Source organism: Drosophila ficusphila, unplaced genomic scaffold, assembly GCF_018152265.1.
Source record: "Drosophila ficusphila isolate 14025-0441.05 unplaced genomic scaffold, ASM1815226v1 contig_791, whole genome shotgun sequence".
Classification (NCBI taxonomy): Eukaryota; Metazoa; Arthropoda; class Insecta; order Diptera; family Drosophilidae; genus Drosophila; species Drosophila ficusphila.
The window spans coordinates 11,919,530-11,939,094 of record NW_025064737.1 but is presented as its reverse complement, the minus strand read 5'-3'; the positions used below and the strand labels follow the sequence as shown (position 1 = coordinate 11,939,094).

The 19,565-nt window shown below is 42.6% G+C and overlaps 5 protein-coding genes across 5 annotated transcripts; 4 read left to right on the top strand and 1 right to left on the bottom strand.

Annotated features, from left to right (window-relative positions):
- Nucleotides 1-10,496: 10,496 nt before the first annotated feature.
- On the top strand, nucleotides 10,497-12,021 carry LOC108098919 (V-type proton ATPase 21 kDa proteolipid subunit). Its single transcript, XM_017202123.1, has 3 exons — nucleotides 10,497-10,627; nucleotides 10,687-11,366; nucleotides 11,908-12,021. The coding sequence occupies exon 2, from the start codon at nucleotides 10,706-10,708 to the stop codon at nucleotides 11,342-11,344; it is 639 nt and encodes a 212-aa protein (XP_017057612.1). The 5' UTR covers nucleotides 10,497-10,627; nucleotides 10,687-10,705; the 3' UTR covers nucleotides 11,345-11,366; nucleotides 11,908-12,021.
- Nucleotides 12,022-13,215: 1,194 nt separating this feature from the next.
- Nucleotides 13,216-14,243, top strand: LOC108098918 (40S ribosomal protein S5b). The gene is made up of 2 exons (XM_017202122.2): nucleotides 13,216-13,824; nucleotides 13,976-14,243. Exons 1-2 carry the CDS (start codon nucleotides 13,297-13,299, stop codon nucleotides 14,141-14,143), a joined length of 696 nt encoding a protein of 231 aa, XP_017057611.1. The 5' UTR covers nucleotides 13,216-13,296; the 3' UTR covers nucleotides 14,144-14,243.
- Nucleotides 14,244-14,314: 71 nt separating this feature from the next.
- LOC108098920 (V-type proton ATPase 21 kDa proteolipid subunit) lies at nucleotides 14,315-15,077 on the top strand. The gene has a single exon (XM_017202124.2). The coding sequence runs from the start codon at nucleotides 14,473-14,475 to the stop codon at nucleotides 15,016-15,018; it is 546 nt and encodes a 181-aa protein (XP_017057613.2). The 5' UTR covers nucleotides 14,315-14,472; the 3' UTR covers nucleotides 15,019-15,077.
- Nucleotides 15,043-15,988, bottom strand: LOC108098917 (RRP15-like protein). The gene has a single exon (XM_017202121.2). The coding sequence runs from the start codon at nucleotides 15,911-15,913 to the stop codon at nucleotides 15,080-15,082; it is 834 nt and encodes a 277-aa protein (XP_017057610.1). The 5' UTR covers nucleotides 15,914-15,988; the 3' UTR covers nucleotides 15,043-15,079.
- Nucleotides 15,989-16,892: 904 nt separating this feature from the next.
- On the top strand, nucleotides 16,893-19,565 carry LOC108098957 (nuclear pore complex protein Nup93-1). The gene is made up of 4 exons (XM_017202169.1): nucleotides 16,893-17,142; nucleotides 17,206-17,386; nucleotides 17,441-18,816; nucleotides 18,870-19,565. The coding sequence occupies exons 1-4, from the start codon at nucleotides 16,982-16,984 to the stop codon at nucleotides 19,534-19,536; spliced, it is 2,385 nt and encodes a 794-aa protein (XP_017057658.1). The 5' UTR covers nucleotides 16,893-16,981; the 3' UTR covers nucleotides 19,537-19,565.

Sequence of the window (19,565 nt, the reverse complement as noted above, 5' to 3'; positions counted from 1 at the left end):
GTGGACTCCAGTAGGTGGAGTCGACCCAAGATGCACTGCATCCGGGAGTGGATTCCAGTAGGAGGAGTCGACCCATGGTGCACTGCATCCGGGAGTGGACTCCAGTAGGAGGAGTCGACCCATGATGCACTGCATCCGGGAGTGGACTCCAGTAGGAGGATTTGGCCAGATACTCTCTCCCACTCTGGAACCACGTTACTAACACACACGCACACACACACACTTCCAGAGACCGGAAAAAGTTTCTTAGAGAAACTGCCGGTCATCCCGGAGAACTGAGAAATTGGCCAAAATCAAGGGGTATCCCACTACGAATCAGCCAGAACCACTTGGGAATTATAGGTGCGAGAAAACGAAAAAAATAATTAATTATCATTGTCGCTGACGTGGCCATATTAATTTAATTAACATTTAGTTAACATTACATTTACATTATATTAAATTAACATTATTTTAACATTAAATTAACATTACATTAATATTAAATGGATTTTAATTAACATTTTACATTTAAAATAGTTTTTTTTACCTGTTGCATTTTGATTGATTGGTGTTGTTGTTTTATTAAAATTTATACTTACCTATATTATGTCAACAGTGTTTCCCTCATCATGATTTGGAATGATTTTGAAACAAAAGGGGCGGGGGGGGGATATTGAAAATTTGTGAGGTCATCACCCCACTCAAAACTGTTTCTCCGGCCCTGGTCCCAATCCAACTGCTTATTTACTTAATTACTTATTTCTTTTTTTTTTGGTTTTGTACTTAAACTTAAACTGTTAAAATGTAATGGCAACTTTTAAGATTTAGGATTAAATACATAATCTGGTTCCTTATTGCCAACCGCGAGAAATGATTTCAAAGTGTTTGTTTGTTCTTGTTACTCATTGAATGTTCCTAAAGTTTCCTTTTTTGTGGTTAAAACTTCAGCGCACTTAAGGACGGAGGCTTCGTTTATTTGCCGCACTTCTGCCACCAGAATTCACTGCTTCACTGCGTTCAGTACTACTCTGGCCAGCAGAAAAGCCTAAGCTTAGCCAGAAGTCATGGCTCCGCCGTTGCCATTGCTCGTAAACAAAAGCGCACCTCAAATTTGTAAAGATTAGCAGACAATTCGCACACAGTCAACACGGCAACATCTAAGCTGCCATCTACCATCTTCCATCTCCCAATCCCCATTAAAACACAGTGAGAAATACTTACAATACTTTTAAACATTTCTTACAGAAATTATTTTAACTGAATTCAAATATATTATGATTTATAAGTAGTAATTTACATTTATATATAAATATACTTACAAATTTAAATCGTTTTTAGAGTTCAATTTTCTCTGTGCATGAATAAAATTTTAGAATAAAAGGAAGGCAACATGAAACCGAAGGAGGAAGAGGTTCCAGGACTCAGGCTCGAGGTTCCAGGTTCCGGGTTCTCGGCAACCACCTTGTCTAATCTAATAGCTGCCGGCTGACAAACATTGACATTTTCTGTTATGTAATCAGACGCCCGGAGGTATGCCTGAAATACAAAGACCACGTGCCCAACACGCTCGCCACTCGCCGGAAGCCAAAGGTAAGGCGAAAAACGAAGGAAACGCAATAAATTGTCGCATAAAAATTGATGTTTTATTTTCAGCTGCCCGCCCCCTGCCACACGCTTTCCCCCCTCCCCCATTTTCCACCCAGAATTTTCCCATTTGCGTTCTGTTGTTTTTGCGCCGCCTTTTGCTATGCAAAACGTGCATGGAAATCGCAAAATTCTTTTTGGTTTTTCGGTTAGCCCAAACACAAACAAAAGAATCCGAGCGGAAAGTTGCTGTTGGAAGGAGCGAATGCTTTCGGCACAGGATCAACGGGGACATTTTTTAAACAGTAGATTCCTATCTTTCCTGAGTAGTCGAGAAAGCCACACTAGATTCAAAATGGGTTTTTATTAATAGTTTAGAAGTGGCTTAATATGGTTTATGTTATTGAGACAGTAAGAGTGCTGCGTTCGTTTTTGGTTTCGAGTATATATTTACTCATCAAAATGGTTAAAACTTCCTTTAAACCATCTTAGCTTTTAGGGTAACCACCTGAGAAAGTTTCCTACTCTAATTCACTCAAATTTAACCCCTAAAACTTCTCCCAAAAGCGCCATAATTTACATGGGACATGGAAGTGTGGCTCCGAAATGTAGTCAAGGCTAACACCACGCCATGATTATTTGATGTCAAGCGGGCGTTATTTATAGGCAGCTGACATGACTATCGCCAGGCGAATGTTCCCCCGGTAGACTTTTACCCGGGAAGCCTGAAAATAGACTGAAAACAGTTTATTTAAGCCACGGGTGTGAGAAATTAGGGCGCAAATTAATATTTGCCACGTGTAGTGCTCTAAGATGTGTTGAGCGTTAACCGCAGGGCAGACACACGTGAAAAATGTCGAATAATCCATTACGGACAAGACAAGTGCTTCTTATCGTCAGACAGCCCACGCAGTCCGGAGTCCGGAGTGTTCCCCTCAAAGGTGTTGCCATTGCCGTCTTGGCCAAAAAGGACTCACCCTCGGCCAGTCAGTGCACTTGACATGGACCGGCCCTTTGTGTCGGACTCGCTACCATAAATTTGCCCGGGATGTCAGTCAAATGCTGTCCGCTTTTCTCCTGAACCTGCTGCATAATCTGATGGCCACCTCGAGGCGGCAAGTGAAAGTCTAAGGTCCTGAAATGGGGCCAAACCGCCCGGGGATGCTCCTAATTGGTTTCCCGGCAAACTAAAAGCAAGCTGATGAATTACCCCTAACGCCTTCTTAAAATTGTTTCGCTTACTCACCTATTGAAAGATTAATAGCTGTTATTTCGCTAAAATAAACCTAAGTACTATTTCTTTTCCATTCATATTTGATTGGTCCATGGTTTATGGAAATTTGTATCTCGTTAAGTAGCGCCTTTTATTGGTTTCAACCCAGGTGTCAACCCAATTTATGAGAAGACTCGGTCACTATCAAGTGAAAAGTTGATCACCTGACCTGCTTATTTCAGCCAACCCAACTCAAATATTGTGTCAGACTTCTTGAACATCTTGGCTTACAAGTCACGGCAGGATATTCGAATTCATATAGGGGAAAGGATGAAGGAAAGGGGAAGGAGCCAAGATCCAGGTCGAGAATGAGATGTGGAAGAAGGTAAGGCGATAGCGGAGCGGAAATTTGAGCAATGCAGCTAAATTGCGTTTAACCAAGTAAGCGAACCAACTCGAGCCAAAGGCATTCAAAAACCCAGAACCCATTCCCCCTTTTCAGCCGGAACCGGAGAGCTCGGGACCCGGAGAGCCAAGAGTTCTCGGGGGGCAAGGGACCACCTTCCTTCGCGAAGACAGAGTGCGCGTTGAAAACATAAATTCTTGATTGCAATAGACGTCGACAATGTTGTCACCGCCGCCCAACTCGCTGGCATCATCATCATTTTGATGTCGTCTCCTCATGAACTTGCGCCATATTTCACTCAAGGCTGCCTTCTCAAAAGGAACACGCCCCGAAAACCAAACAGTGCTGCCAAATAATATATGTACTAAAAAAAGACAAGCACCTGTAATGGTTTTCTAAAAGCTACTATAATCCTAATAATTGTTAAAACTTGTTGAACAAACTTTTAAACTTTTAAGCTGATTTACTTAAATTGCGAATAGTAAATAATTTCAGCTTTTCTACTTGGAAAAATAGTTCAACCATTTTGAAAGGATTAATAGTTACAACCAACAAATATTATAAGAATTTAAGCCAAAAACGGACTGAGATGACAGCACTGAATGCGACCCCTTTTCCCTCCAAATTGCGCTGACCGAAAGTAACAAAAGGAACACGTGACATTTGCGGGACATAAATAAGGAGTGGGAGAGTAATGGCCGGTGTAAATTATTGCGCGACATCATCAGCTAAGGGTCCCCACTTTCGGGGTCACCACCTCACCGGCAACCTATTTATACAGGCCGAAATACCTCGTCCTTCCAGGAAAACCGCCGAATCAATGAGTTCTCCTTACAATTTCCTCTGCCAACCTCTAGTCAAATTAAGTGCTTAAATTTCAATTAAAACTTGTACTTGAACTTCTGCCGGAGGAAGGAGAATAGGGAATTGGTTTCGTCTCCCATCGCAGTGGCCTCATTAATGCTAAATATCCGCGATATTTTATAGTAATTAGGAGCAGTCAAATTGAATTGGCATTAGAGCGTGTTACGTTGCACGGGCTGGCTCTGCTATAAAAAGCAAATGTTATTAGGGTTAAACTTAGTACTACTTCCTTCGGGACGAAAGGCAATTTCAAAAGGAGAACAGACATTCAAGTTGGGGGAAGGGGGAAATTAGTCCAAAGGATGGGACAAACAGATTGACGATCCGCCTTCGGAATTTCCATAAGAACTTTATCCTCTAAGAAAATGATTCCCGTAAACAAGCGGAGCCTAAATTGAGCCTATAATTGAATGGAAAAATAATGGATAAGATTAATTAAAATGAATGGAAATTTTAAAGCTATCGAGTTTATAAATTAGACATCAGAGAAATTTAGAGAACTTAGGATTTGTTAAAGAACTAAAACTTCATAAACATATTTTTAGTAAAAAAGTTTACTATCTCCTTCGATTATTCCTAAGCCTTCACCAGAATCGCTTTCTTGGAATTTTGTAAATACTTTTTAAGCGCAATATATACATAGTATTCAATGGCTTGGAAGGTAGATATAATTCTTGAAGCACCAACCAAACCGAAACGCAGACACGGCCACAATACAATTTGATTTCCATTTCGTGGGATCTCTGGCTTTGATTGCCGCTGACCTACTTGCTGCCTGATTACCCAAACGAACACACACTGCGATGCCATATACCATAGACACCCCCGCGCACACACACACACACACAAACACTTGTAGGTGGGGGAGGGATATGCTCCTTGTGGCATAGTTTGCATAACTTACGGCGCATGCCGCATTCCTGGCTGGCAAATAACTTTGCATACTTTCCGTGGCATAGATAAGTCGCCCTGATTTATGCAGCAAACACTTTCGATTAATTGCCCACAGAGCTGCGCTCATTGCACATGTGAGACGCCGACGAATCCGGGGGAATTCGAGATGATTCCGGGGACCGAAAAGGCGAAAAGTCATCAAAACTATTTCATTAATTTGTTGCTCGGCTGCTTTGCTGCGGCCCCAGAAGTCTTTAAAACTTTTGTTTGTTTGTCTTCGGCTAAAGTTTTAATCGCATTTGTTTGTCACCGCTCTTGACTGTATATTTCGTTGGAAATCTTTGCCACCTTCTCCTGCCTTGGCTTTCTAACTTGTGTCAATATTTAGCTTATAAATCTACATTTTAGACAAATGTTTAACTAGCGGGGAATAGGAAAGTTTGGGAAAAGAACTGATTATTGGGCTGCAAGAAAAGCGGGAAAAGTTTAGTAAACGCTTTAGGTTTAAATGATATTACCGACTTTCAATGTTAAGAACGTTTCTTGAAGCTTAAACACTTCTTAGCTTACGTTAAATGTCAGATGGTTTTAATATATGTTTATGACTCCTCGCATGCACAAACATCTGATTAAGTGTTCTATCATTTTCAACCTGGCCCTGTGGCAAACCCATTTTATATTTTTGGCCAGCTCCTCCTCCTCTCGAAGGGAAGTGAAGCGAGAGTTGCAGAGCTGTCAACCGCACAGATACAAATACAAGAAGCGGGACACCGGCTCACAGGGCGGATGGGTAATGCTGGGGAAATTGAGGTGGCACGTTGGTAGCCAAGGATGAAGCCAAACTGAACCTGAGTGAACTGCACCTGACGCACGGTCAAATACACCGAGGGCCAACTAGCTCTCATCCTGCCACTCTTTTTAGGGATAACCCCCTCCCCCTTCTCCGCCTGAATCCTAACCCCCTTGGAAGCTGTGTGTGTGCGCTCCTGTTGCTAATGTAGTTTACTTACGCTGAAATATTTGCTTTGCCCAACTGCATTTCCATTCCCGAGCAGAAGTCAATTTTTATCGCCCGCTTGAAATTTGCATACGGACATGGAAGTTTGAATCTTCTAAGCTTTCAGCAATTGCTGCCACAGTGGGAAAGGTTTTTAAATTTTAAAATCACACTAAATAATACAAGAGTTAATTTAGAAAACCTTGATCTGTTGATTGAATTTTACTTAAATCGATAGAAAAACTGTGTGTACGAAATCCTTTAGAAGAATTTTTATACATAAACTTATGTTTTACTTGTTTTTTGGGATTCTGACACCACTGTGCAATTCTTGGATAGAAAACAGAGCGTGTCCAAAAATGCATTGCCAAATGACGACGAGGATGCAAATCGACAAATATATCCCAGGATTACAGTTCCTGTTTTTAGATAAAATTAGGATAATTATGCAAGCTAGTAAAGAGTGGAATGAAAGCAAAGGCAAAGGCAAACGCAGAGCAATTCGGATCAGCCGCAAATTGCCGTCATCATTCTTGGGAAGGCGCTACCTTTTGTCCGTCTTTTTTGCCCGCCTGTCCAGGACTTATGAGAAAGGCCAAAATGTCATGTACAACAGATAAAAAGGACACGGACAGGGACACGGCTACGGCGGCTAATGACACAAAGAAAATAACGACTGGAAAACAACGGGAAAGGATGCTCAAAAAAATGCACCGCACTGTAAAACTTTTCCTTAGTTTATGTTTCAAATGTTGGTATTCTAAAAAGTATTTAAAATGTTTCCAAAAATAAATAACATACCTGTAGTTTTTTATAAACAAAAAGTTTAAGGTATAATCAATTATTTCATAATCTATTATTGTTTTCAGTGCACAAACAACGAAAGGCGAAGCCAGAAAAGGGTTATAAACCTTAGTTCCGTATGAACTCCTCCTCTTTTCGCCCCTTATCTTTGGTCTAGGCCATTATTGTGCAGGCTTTATTGTTTTTTGTGCTTTTGCCATCTTACTCATTTCGTTGTTTTGGCTCCTTTGCCTTTTGTTGAATTGAAACAATTTGTCACTTTTTGGCCAAGTGCCTCGGGCAGGTTTTTGTTCAGCAGTGCGAGAGTTGGCTGAACCTCGGAGGGAAAACCCAGCCACCCTTTATTCATCTCCTTTGTAGTTAATGAAATAAATGAAGAGCAAAGCGCAGATGGCCGCACAGAAGTATTCATAATATTTCTGACAGTGTTTTATTGCAAATTACCAACTTCTGTTGGTCGCTCGAAAATTACGGACTTCCTGATAGGCTTAAGGTAAGTTAAATTACCAGGATGCTGGCTTTTTGTATTCGCAATTTGGAAACTTCCACATTTATTAATATTGTTTTCGATATTAATAGAAATATTTCTTCTTTGTGCATAAATCATTGTTGATATCAATTACATTATTTTCACAATTACCATATAAATTTGTAAAAGGGAAAAATACTTACATTTCCAACATATGTTTGAGGCACTTTATGAAGTGTTCTTTCAGTCTGTCCATCGATAAACGGCAATAACTCGATATATACAATCAACTGCATTTCATTATCTCACCGCACTTGCCACGTGTAAAAACAACAAATAAATAAATGAAAAAAGAGTGCAAAAACCCAATCGTCCTCTTAAATTCCACAGAATTGCCATTTCATTTGCATAAGTTTCGGGTTGTACATTACATTACATTACAGTACATTAAATTAATGCCAGACGGCCACTTAGAGCGAATAAAATAAAAGCAATTGAATTTGTTCACGCAAGCAGTTAAAGACCAGTCGAAACAAAAATAACAACCAAGGACTGCTAAAAAGATTTCATTTGGCGAATGGTCAGGCTTCGGTTTTCCCGGAAATCCAAACAAATAAATAAGATTAGGGTGGACCAAGGGGGAGGGAGGGGGCCTACTTAACCTGAGATGGACCCGCTTTGTCATAAGCCAGGGTCTCGAGCTCCAAGCTGGCCGTTTGATCTGCTGCAGAATTTGTCCTCCGCACCACCCACTTTCCTTCTGCAGCACCTGGCTTCGGGTCCTCCCTTTGAACTTTGCCCAATGGTTGCCAAATCGGCCTAAATGTCTGAACAGGAAATCAATTCTCAACAGCCTTTTGTGTGAGAAGAAGGTCCTTTGGACTGGATCCTGCGGCTTGACCATCGCGTATCTTATTGGGTAAAAACAGAAAGAATAATACATCTTAAGCTTATAAGAAAATTACTTGCATATATCTTTAAAGTGTTAATTAGGTAAGTTCACAAAAATTAAGAGTAAGATAGTATTTACTTGGTTGAACCTTGACCTTTTACATTATTAATACTAAATATTTCCTACTTAAATAGCTACCCAAACCATAGTTGTTCTTAGAATGCGGTTTAGCTAGCTCTGTTTTCCTTTCGTGACCAAGCCTTTTCCTGAATGACTCTCAAAATTAGCCTTCCGTATTCCATATTCCTCAGTCTGGCATTCTTTTGAAGTTCATTGTGCCCCCCGGCTACTTCAGACGCTCTTGCAACAGTGGACGCACTGCTGTTGATGTTGCTGCTTTGCTGGTTTGCATATTGTTGGCTGCTCATGTCTGGGCATGCTTGAAATGCAACATTTCACCGGAAAGCAGCGGAAGGCCTTTTATATGCCCGGCCAACTTCCGGTCTATAGAAAACTAAACTCTGTGGCGACAGTTCACTCTACTGTTGCTCCTGTAGTTGTTGTTGTTGTTGGTTATGTTGCCAAGTGGTGGCAGGTGAACAAAAGGTGCTCCTATGCATATGCTTTATTGTTGTGTTTTTTCCGCAGTCAAGCGGCACATGAGTGTTGCCTTCTCGCTGGCGAGGCGGCCTTAAACTTGGCAAATTACTTTAAGAGATCTCGGCCATTACTCTGCTACTGGTCTAAAAAAAGACTAAGAAGACCTCAAAGATAAGCCGCGCACGAAAGTTAGTCGAGGAGAAGAAAGACACAGGTTAATGGATTTCTCTTGTGATATTGTGACTTGACCCAGACCCATAGCAATTCTGGCTTATCCGTAGACATCTCATTTTATTCGTTCTTTATGCGTGTCGTGAATTTTTCAAGTGAAAAGTTTACATTTATTATCAAGGCGGTGGAGTGGGCAGCCGAAGAAGGGGTGGTGCCAAAGGGGCAAGGGACAAACCTGTCCTTCGAGGGACAACAAACAACACATTACGTTTAATTGAATGTTGCGGTTGTGCCGCCTGCCCTGACTTTTCCTTCTTCCGTTTCTTGTAAGACATTTTCCTCCTCAGAACCTCTTCCTTGCACTCAAACAAAAAACTGTTTCCTTTGCAAAAACACTTGTTACTGTTTTCTCTTTAGAAAATGTTGCTATTTATACCAAAATTTAAAGCCATAAGAACAATATATACAAAATTATATTTAATTTATAATATCTTGGATACATAAATTTAATAGGATTGTATTATTTTTTAAATATGAACTATTTTGAAGAAATATTTGTATTTCTTGAGGTGCAAAAATGTATGTTAACTGTGACACGCGCCGCGGCAGGAAAGAAAAGGAATTATAATGTAGTGTAAATATTTAATGATGATGTGGCTCGGGATGACGCTGCCGTCACGTGGTTGCTGTTAAACGTGCCCTCATCCAGGACGAAATCTTGACCTGACCTGAGCTCCCCCGGCCAATTCAATGGGCTGGAAAAGTCGCTGCCGGCAGAATGGTTTTTCACGCGTAGGCGCAATTCCTCGAGGCTCGAGCGGTGGCCACTGAACTGCAAAAAGGCGTCCGACTGCTGATATGCATACAAAAACACAAGCAAATGAAAATAAACAAGAGATGTGCCATTTATATGGGAAAATTTAATGAGCGTAAATAAAAAATATTACTTATCTCAGACCCAAACATTTACTACTAAGAAAAGATAAATCTCTTAGGCCGAGTGAATAACAAGAAAATTGCATTTGAAGAAGGCTAGCCACTTGAAGTTGTCTCTGGCAATAAAAATATATTCAAATTTATGACTATAATAAAAAGTTGACAATTTTTTTTATAGTTATGCACACTTTAAAATGATTGACTCTTTAGAAGGTCATGCAGCTTTACCGAAAAGTCAAATGAATTGAAAAGTATTTTATTTGCTTAAAATTATTATACAAATTTATAACATTTCATTTCATATTTTATTTTATATCTTATTTTATTTCTCATATTATCTTCCAAGTTAAAATTTTAACCGCCAAACTTTAATTTAATTGTAAACTAAGGAAATCGATATTTTCCGTATTTATCGGTTGTTGTCCTGGCTTTTAGTCCATTATTATGGTCTGTGTCTTACTATAAATATTTTCTAAGGGGTGGCATCTCAGCGGAATGTTTAGTGAAACATAAATATTTTCTAAAATAATACAGTTGAAATTTAATTAATGCTTTTCTGTTTTATTATTCGTTTTATTAATATTTTGTAGAACAGTTCCACGCCATATTTCTTATTACTCCCAATAATAAGCATATTAAGCTTTATAATGGACATCTGCTCATCGCTGCGCACAGTTGTGTTATCGCACTTATCGAGTGGCGTGATTATTCGATAGCTTATGATAGAGAAAATGTACGTCATGTGATTGTGGATTCTTTTTTCGCACGAAGCAGTCACCTGTCGGCCGAAAAAACACAATTACGCCTGCAATTCGGTGAGTGTCAGCTGGAAAATTTGGAAATTCGGACGTGCTAACACTCCCCCGATCCGCAGACAGTGAAGAAATAGCAAGATGGCGGCCCAAATACGCACCGTGGTGTCCCAAACGTTCCTATGGCTCTTCCTCGCGGTGGCCACCATCCTGACCCTGTACTTCGTGATGACGGGCAAGGGCGAGCGGGTGAGCGTTGGCTGGTTCCTGGCCTCCTCGAACCCGTACATGTGGGCCTGTCTGGGCATCGGCCTGTCCGTCTCGCTGTCCGTCGTGGGCGCCGCCCTGGGCATCCACACCACGGGCACCAGCATCGTGGGCGGTGGCGTGAAGGCGCCCCGCATCAAGACCAAGAACTTGATCTCGGTCATCTTCTGCGAGGCAGTGGCCATCTACGGCCTGATCACCGCCATCGTGCTGTCCGGCCAGCTGGAGCAGTTCTCCATGGAGACGGCCCTGTCGCAGACGGCCATCCAGAACACGAACTGGTTCTCCGGCTACCTCATCTTCGGCGCCGGCCTGGCCGTCGGTCTGGTCAACCTCTTCTGCGGTATCGCTGTCGGCATCGTCGGATCGGGAGCCGCCCTCTCGGACGCAGCCAACGCCGCCCTCTTCGTCAAGATCCTCATCGTGGAGATCTTCGGCTCGGCCATCGGTCTGTTCGGCCTCATCGTGGGCATCTACATGACCTCCAAGTCCAAGATGGGCGACAAGGAGTAGGAGCAGTCGTCAGTCATTCAGTGTAAGTGTGAATCATCGTCGCGCAGCGAAGGTTAGGACAATAGCACTGGCCCTGCTTATCATTTGAGGCTTGCATACAAAGATTTAGTAAGATTGCTTAGACTATTAGTTGGAGTCATGATGTAGTTAAAGAAAGCTTTAATCCGTTCGCTTACCATACGTCGGTGATGTATAAATTCCATTTTAATTTAGGTTTGATTAAAAAGTGGTAAATAAAAAATGTAAGAAACATTTTTACGTGGCAGTTCAAGGTAAACATTTTTGAATAAATTTTTTTGAGCAAGTTTTTGGCAATTAGAATGAACTTCCAGCAAAAGCAATCAAACCCCAATTAGATTTCGCAAATCAATTGTCATATCTTTGGTATAATTTTTTTAAATACCGTCAACAAAAGTAGTGGGAAGAGTATTTATCTTGTTTTTAAAAAACAGTTTGATAAATAGTTATGCAACTTAACTCAGTTTTAAGTCAAGCCTGAAATGCTATTATTGCGATACTCGATGTATTTGAGTCACCCGTTTAATTCTGAATTTCTTCCTCAGCCTTCCCCACTTCATCACCACGAAGATCAACAACCACCAGTCATCAACATCAAGGCATTCCCCCATCCCGAAGCAAGCACGCACAACACCAGTGCTTGCGCTTTTTTGGAAATTACGACCCATTACAATAGTTACAGCTTGCAGAAGACTCACCAAGAAACGACATCCGATCAGCCGAAACGCTTTAAACTGGGACTTTAGTTACTTATTAAGTTGATAGTTGGTTAAGTTGGCAGTTGATTTTCACGCCCCGCACACTTTGCAGTCACCAGCATCACTCAATAGATTGTGGAGTGTGCAAGGTGTGAAAAAGACCGCGATTTGTTTATGTAATTTTTTGCTAAACGAAAGACAACGTGTGTGTGTGTCCGTTTATGATTTTAAGTAGTTTGTTATGTTTGTTTATACCCTGGCCCTTCGAAAGGCTAATTCAACATGTATTATATTAACTACCACAAAACGAAAAATTTGTATATTTCGCACTACTGTTTAAGGCAGAAGTTGTAGAAAGATGCACAGCCGCATTATTATTATTATAGAAAGTATTCCATATTAAAACAAATAATAAAATATATACGTTTTGTTTATCAATTAGTGTGCGATAATAACTGCGACCACGATGGCTTATCAGGAGCACGCGCTAAATGGTTATACATAAGTGTATTACATACAAACATCATCTATATATACATATATATTATCCATGTGATTTTTTAAGTTGAAATGAGTTCTAGGTCAGTGCTTTAAAGCTTCTTTTGTTTGAGCTCGAATTGTGATGATCTATTTAAATTTGTATTGATTACAACTTCTCTAGTTTACATTAAAATCTAAGACGATGCAAACCGGACGGAATATCCGATTCGTATGAACGGTGCATATAAGCTTGAGATTATTTACTATTAGGTCGACAAAAATCGATTTATGTTTATATGGATGTTATGTTATGTCAGCAGTTAATGGAACTTGAATTTCTGCATATGCATGCTTATTTACGATTTCTCGACGTTAGTGTTTATTTATTTCGCATAAGGATTTATTCTCGTTTGTGTCGTCTTTCGGTAAAGAAGTTTCCCACAAATAAAAGAAAACCTAAGCTAAATCAGCATTAAAATAAATAAAATACTAAATTTTAAAGAAATAGAAAGTACTTCCCATTTGCTTAAAGGCTTTCTAATTAATATCAATTAAAATTTCTTGATAGTTGAAGTGAGCTTTTAGTTTAAACTCCCGCCCGAAAACCGGTATCAAACTGGCAACCCCACGGTGCAGAGTTGCATTTCGCGGCCATTTTAAATTTGACAGCTTCCTTTTGCATCCTCTTTCTTTCCGCGAATAACGTTTTTCGAGTCGCATGCTTCTTGAGTTTCAGCCTGATTTAAGTGAACCAAAATGTCCGAGGAAGTAGTCGAGGCTAACAACCAGGAGGTGGAACAGGTACAGCCGCAGCCGCAGGATGAGGAGATCTGGGAGGAAGAGGCCCCGACCACAATGCCTGCCCAGCAGGCTGAATGGCCGGAAATTAAGTTATTTGGCCGTTGGGCCTGCGACGATATCTCGATAAGCGATATCTCGCTGCAGGACTACATTGCCGTCAAGGAGAAGTTTGCTCGCTATTTGCCGCACTCAGCAGGACGCTATGCGGCCAAGCGATTCCGCAAGGCCCAGTGCCCCATTGTTGAGCGCCTCACCAGCGGCCTGATGATGAAAGGTCGCAGCAACGGCAAGAAGCTGCTCGCCTGCCGCATCGTCAAGCACGCCTTTGAGATCATCCACCTGCTGACCTCGGAGAATCCGCTCCAGGTCACCGTGAATGCCATCGTGAACTCTGGACCGCGCGAGGACTCCACTCGCATCGGACGCGCCGGCACCGTGCGTCGTCAGGCGGTGGATGTGTCGCCCTTAAGGCGCGTGAACCAGGTATAAGTCATTAAGATATAGGCCACGATATTATTTTTCCAGTACTTATTGAAAAATATTAAGAAACTTAATGTTTAAAAGGTTTAAACTTAATTCCAAAAAAAATACCTTGAAAATTGTTGATCATTTAACGAAAGTTTACTATTTTTAGGCAATTTGGCTAATATGCACTGGAGCTCGTGAGGCGGCTTTCCGTAATATCAAGACTGTGGCCGAGTGTCTGGCCGATGAACTGATAAACGCTGCCAAAGGATCTTCCAACTCTTACGCAATCAAGAAGAAGGACGAACTCGAGCGTGTGGCCAAATCAAACCGTTAAAAACCGGCTAATTCTTAATTCATACGAATTGAAACCCCAGTACATCAGTTGTTATGTAATCATTTCATATTCGTTCTAAATACAATGATTGTATTTTAAAGCGTTTGTTTTATTTAGCATGAAGTATAGTTTGAAAAAACTGTGTTTTATTTGGAATTTTCATTTTGAGTTCTTTTTTAAACTTGGATTTATCAATCAAAAAAGATTACGTCTACGCTTTTGAATAAGTAATACGAAAAAAAAGTGGAAATGAATTTTTGGTCATATTCGTGCTGATTATCGTTGGCGGCGCCACCTTGGCAGTGGGTGGCATTATCCTGGCCAATGTAATGACCGGAATGGGTGAGCGGATGGGGCTCGGCTGGTTCTTGTACACATCGAATCCTTTCCTGTGGTCCGGACTGGGAATCTTCCTGTCCTGTGCCCTTTCCGTTTTGGGAGCGGCCAGTGGAATCTACATGATTGGATGCAGTGTGTCGGGCGGCGGCGTTCGATCGCCTCGCATCAAGACGAAGAACCTGATCTCAGTCATCTTCTGTGAGGCGGTGGCCATCTACGGCCTGATTACAGCCATCCTGCTTTCTGGCTGTGTGACAAAGTTTACCGATTTGCGACTAATTACCGACAAGACGGTGATCTCGACTAACATGTTCACGGGATTCGCCGTTTTTGGAGCTGGTCTGTGCGCAGGACTGGTGAATGTTACCTGCGGCGTGACCGTGGGCATCGTGGGATCTGGAGCCGCCCTCTCGGATGCAGCAAATTCGGCGCTCTTCGTAAAGATTCTCATTGTAGAGATCTTTGGCTCGGCCATCGGACTGTTCGGTCTTATCGTGGCCATCTACATGACCTCCAAGGCAGAGATGATAAGCTAGGCCCATACAATAAAGGTCTTTGAATTGATTGAAAAACTAACATTTATTAAAAAATTTAAAACTAATCCTCCCCATCGTCATCGTCGCTATCATCTGCCCCATCGTTGTTGCCCTCCTCGTCATCGTCTTCCTCGTCCCAGTGCTTAATTTTTTTGTTGGTCATAAAGTCTTCGCGGAGCACATTCCACTCGGACTTCTTTTTGCCGCTTGTACCCTCATCCTCTTCATCCTCATCCGTCTCTTGTTCCTCCTTCTTCACAGCATTGTCAATGGCTGTCGACTTGGCCCGCTTGCCGCTCATCAGAACGTCCAGGAATTTGCGCTTGTTGATGTTGTTGAGCACCGCATCTTGCCGGCTGTCCAGCGGACCCGCATCCTCCAGTTGCTGCTGCAGATCTTTTTGCTGGATGCGCACGGCGTTGAAGAACTGCACCACACCGCGGGTGGCCACTTTGCGGAGCGTACGTTCGCGCTCCAAATCCCGATAGCTGGGCTTAACACGCAGCTGTAGAGGCACATTCTTACGCTGCTGCTTGGTCAGCGTGGCATCCAAAGCTGAGGCCTCAGGCTTTTCATCTTCATCGTTGTCGTCATCTTCCTCCTCCTTCACGTGCTCCGTTTTCTCAATTTCGAAGTCGAATTCAGGCTTCTTTGTGGCTGCGTTTTTTTGAGGTCGCACTGCCGCCTGGCTGCTTTTGGCACGTGCTAGCACGGTTTTGTTTTGGGTTACTGGCTTGGTGGTTTTGAGGACTTTCAGGATTGAATCTGCCCACCCGGCGTTTCCCTCCGCCTCGCTACCGGAATTCTGGCTGCCCTCGGATTCCGATTCTTCCGGAGAGTTGTCGGCAGCGGGAGCAGTTGTCTTCGTTGGGCGCTTCTCTGTCAGAAGGGCCATTTTAAACGAGCTAACAAGTGGATCAAACTATAAAAACAAAACCCGCGTGCTATGTTTATAGAGATGGCAAAATACAGTTAATAATACAAAACTATCGATATCAACAATAAATTTCGGGAATTTGGATTTTAAGGTTCAAATTTTGGTTCTCCTGTTGCAACTTTTAGAAATACGTCATTTTAAAAGTGGAAGAGTTATGGGTAATTGTTTACAAGTGCGGTGCACGGTAAATACAGCTTAAAAAAATAAAGTAAAATATGGAATCGATGTGTTTTTTTCTAAAACTTCGAAATCCGTTGGCGGAGATTAAAAATTTTGCACCGTTTTTTTGTTATTAACAATTAAAGATTCGATTTGTAGTACAAATTCGGGTCTGAGTGACCGTATTTGCATGTGATATGCCGATTATTGCAGTCGTCTGGTCGCGGATTATTGCAAATACGGTCACTCAGATCCGAATTTGTACTACAAATCGAATCTTTAATTGTTAATAACAAAAAAACGGTGCAAAATTTTTAATCTCCGCCAACGGATTTCGAAGTTTTAGAAAAAAACACATCGATTCCATATTTTACTTTATTTTTTAAGCTGTATTTACCGTGCACCGCACTTGTAAACAATTACCATGAAAATTTTAAATAAAACCCCGGGAAATATTCAGAACAGTGGCTTTTCTGAAAAAAAGTTTCAATTTTATCGGGAATTATCTTTAAATGCACTCTTAATAACAATTTTAAACCTAAGAGGTTCGAATGAGGTCGCGTATAGAATGCATAACCTTGCCCTAATCATTTTATTGTAACGTTTTTTCATCGCAGAAACTTCAAATATGAATTGCCCTGGGCTAAGCGGAAAAGGGTAATTTAGTAAAGAAGATTTAAAAACGCACATTTTCCGATAAAATTTGACAATATTTTTCAAAAAACGTTTACACGGTATTTCCATTAAGGTCGATAGCTGAACAACCGATAATGTTATCCCTAATTAGGTTGTGGCGCAAAAATGTGGGCACTCTGATCCATGTGTGCTTCGGTGGGTTTTTAGTGTAAGTTTATTTATTTGTAAAAAATGGACCTAAACACGCTGCTGCAGCGAGCCCAAAACTTGACCAATGAGACTAAGGCGGAGTGCGAGCTGCCTGCCGTGGAGCGCACGCTTCAGCAGGTCCTGCAGGCCACCACGGAGCTCCATTCCCGCGTTACCCAAACCGGCGGCAAAGAAATACAGGCGTGAGTACATACATATGCTGCAAGCAAACTGGCCCAAACTTTTATATATTTCTTTTTTACCAGGCATATACTGCTGGGATCCAAGGGCGTTGATCTGCCCAAACTTAACCAGAAGTTGGAGGCTTTGAGTGCGCGGAAAACCTTCGAGCCTCTGGACGTTAAAGCAGACACGGATGTGCGAACGTTTCTGAAGAATGAGCGCGAGAATGCCATCCTTTCAGTGATCGAGGATACGAACAAGAATGTAAGTAAGGTATAAAAAGTACAAATTATTTCTGACATGTTCCTCAACCCCCAGATCAGTGATTCGGTAACCAAGCAAAGGTGGGCCAGCATTAACAACACCTGGAACGATGAAAAGACCCGGTTGCTGGACGCTTTAATAGCACCCTCGCAGAACTTTATCGACCTGCAGCGGCTGCCCGAACCGACAATCCTTAATCCCAACTGCCAGCCTCGTTCCTGTCTCGATGCCTTAGAACTTGTCTACGCACAGGAGCTCAGGCAGTATAATGAACTACTGCTTAAGGGGAGCCACCGACCCAATCTCGTGCAAAAGTTCGCTCAGCTATCCCAGAGCTTTGGCGATTCTCGACTGACAGATATGTGGACTCTGCTGACTTGCGTCACTCAAATAAGCGAACCTCTGAACACCGATCCCCTCAAGAGCCGGCAGCAGCGGCCTGAGTTCGTTAACCACGCTAAATCCTACTTAGAACGGCGTTACCGGGTGTTCATGTGCTCTCAGGTGGGCGACTCCTTTGCCATCAACAGCTATCAGTTGGTCCTGGCGTATGTAAGCCACCGATTCAGTGCCCAGCAAGCCATCGGTCTTGTGGACACCGTGGGTGAAAGACCCTTGTGGCCGTTGGTCTACTACGGACTGCGATGTGGTTCGGTTGAGACGGCGGTGGAATTCCTTCGCGAGGCGGGTCACGAGGAGTTTGCCCAGCTGGTGGCGGATCGAAATGCGGGTGAAACCAATTCTCGAATCGAAAACCAACTACGATTGCAGTATGCCAACAAGATTCGCAACTCCACGGATGCTTATAAGAAAGCTGTTTACTGCATTCTCTTGGCCTGCGATGTAAACGAAGTCCACGGAGAGGTGGCCAAGACCATTGATGACTTCCTGTGGATCCGCTTGGCTATGCTAAATCCCGGTGACGCCGCCAGTTATGGGAAACTACAGTCACTGATTCTGGAAAAGTACGGTGAGAAGTACTTTAATGCCGGCCAGCAGCCGATTTTATATTTTGAGACCTTGGCGCTCACGGGCCAGTTTGAGGCCGCCATCGAGTTTCTGGCCCGCCGGGATGACACTAGGGTGCATGCCGTGCACATGGCCATAGCCCTGCATGAATTGGGTCTTTTGGGCGGAGCGCGCAGCGTATCCCAGCCTCTGATCTCGATTGACATAATGGATCCGCAGCCTCTAAGACGGCTTAATTTAACCCGTTTGATACGGCTTTATGTGCAGCGATTCGAGCGCACGGACACCTCTGAGGCATTGCACTACTACTACACGTTGCGTTGTTTGAAGGATCCCAAGGGCAGAAACATGTTCATGTCTTGTGTGTGCGATGTGGTGGTGGAAAGTGGCGTCTTCGATACCACAATTTTCGACCTGATTTTCGGCCAGCGGCAAACGAGTGACCACGACGAGGTTAACAGGTAAGATAGAAGTTTTATTTTATTGTTAATCGGTATTAATGGTAATTTTTTAGCGGACTTTTCCGCCAATTTGATTGTCCGGAGTTCGATACACATACTATGGCCGCGCTGGTGGCCGATGAACTGGCTTCCCTTGGAAACTTTGAGATCTCAGCGCGACTTTACGAAATGGCCGGCAAATATAACTTGGCCTTGAAGCACATCTGTATTTTGCTGGCTCAGGTGGTGCAGCTACCAACGCAGGGAGGATCGTTAAGGGAGCGACTTGACCAGGAAGCCCAGAGATTTAGCCAGCTGTTGGCCAGTGACAGCATTGAGGTGGAGTCCAAAATGAAGTGCAGCTTTGTGCTTCTTCAGGATCTGCTTATCTTCTTCAACTTCTATCATGAGGGAAAGCTGTGTGCTGCACTGGAGCAGCTGCGGCGCACCCAACTGATGCCCAACACGACGAACGATGTGGATATTTGTCTGGCCAACGTGAAACGACTGAGCGGAGAGGTAATTAAGGTGCTGCCCGATGTTATTGTGGCCGCCATGGACATTGCCCAGCGACAGTACAAACAGTTGAAGGCGGGCATGGGTGGCCCATTGGAACAGAGCCAGATGCAAGAGCTCAAACAACGAGCTAAAGCCCTGTCTAACATGGCAGCAACAATGCCATATCGCCTGCCCTATGACACCAACAGGCGGCTGATTCAATTAGAATTAGTTATGCACTAGAATAAAGGTACTTTAAGCTATGAAGAGAA

Coding starts and splice junctions, on each gene's coding strand:
- LOC108098919 (XM_017202123.1), top strand. CDS start 10,706: ATGGCGGCCCAAATACGCACCGTGGTGTCCCAAACGTTCCTATGGCTC.
- LOC108098917 (XM_017202121.2), bottom strand. CDS start 15,913: ATGGCCCTTCTGACAGAGAAGCGCCCAACGAAGACAACTGCTCCCGCT.
- LOC108098957 (XM_017202169.1), top strand. CDS start 16,982: ATGGACCTAAACACGCTGCTGCAGCGAGCCCAAAACTTGACCAATGAG. Junction 17,387..17,440: donor TCGAGGATACGAACAAGAAT/GTAAGTAAGGTA, acceptor CTCAACCCCCAG/ATCAGTGATTCGGTAACCAA. Junction 18,817..18,869: donor GACCACGACGAGGTTAACAG/GTAAGATAGAAG, acceptor GTAATTTTTTAG/CGGACTTTTCCGCCAATTTG.
- LOC108098918 (XM_017202122.2), top strand. CDS start 13,297: ATGTCCGAGGAAGTAGTCGAGGCTAACAACCAGGAGGTGGAACAGGTA. Junction 13,825..13,975: donor CCTTAAGGCGCGTGAACCAG/GTATAAGTCATT, acceptor TACTATTTTTAG/GCAATTTGGCTAATATGCAC.
- LOC108098920 (XM_017202124.2), top strand. CDS start 14,473: ATGACCGGAATGGGTGAGCGGATGGGGCTCGGCTGGTTCTTGTACACA.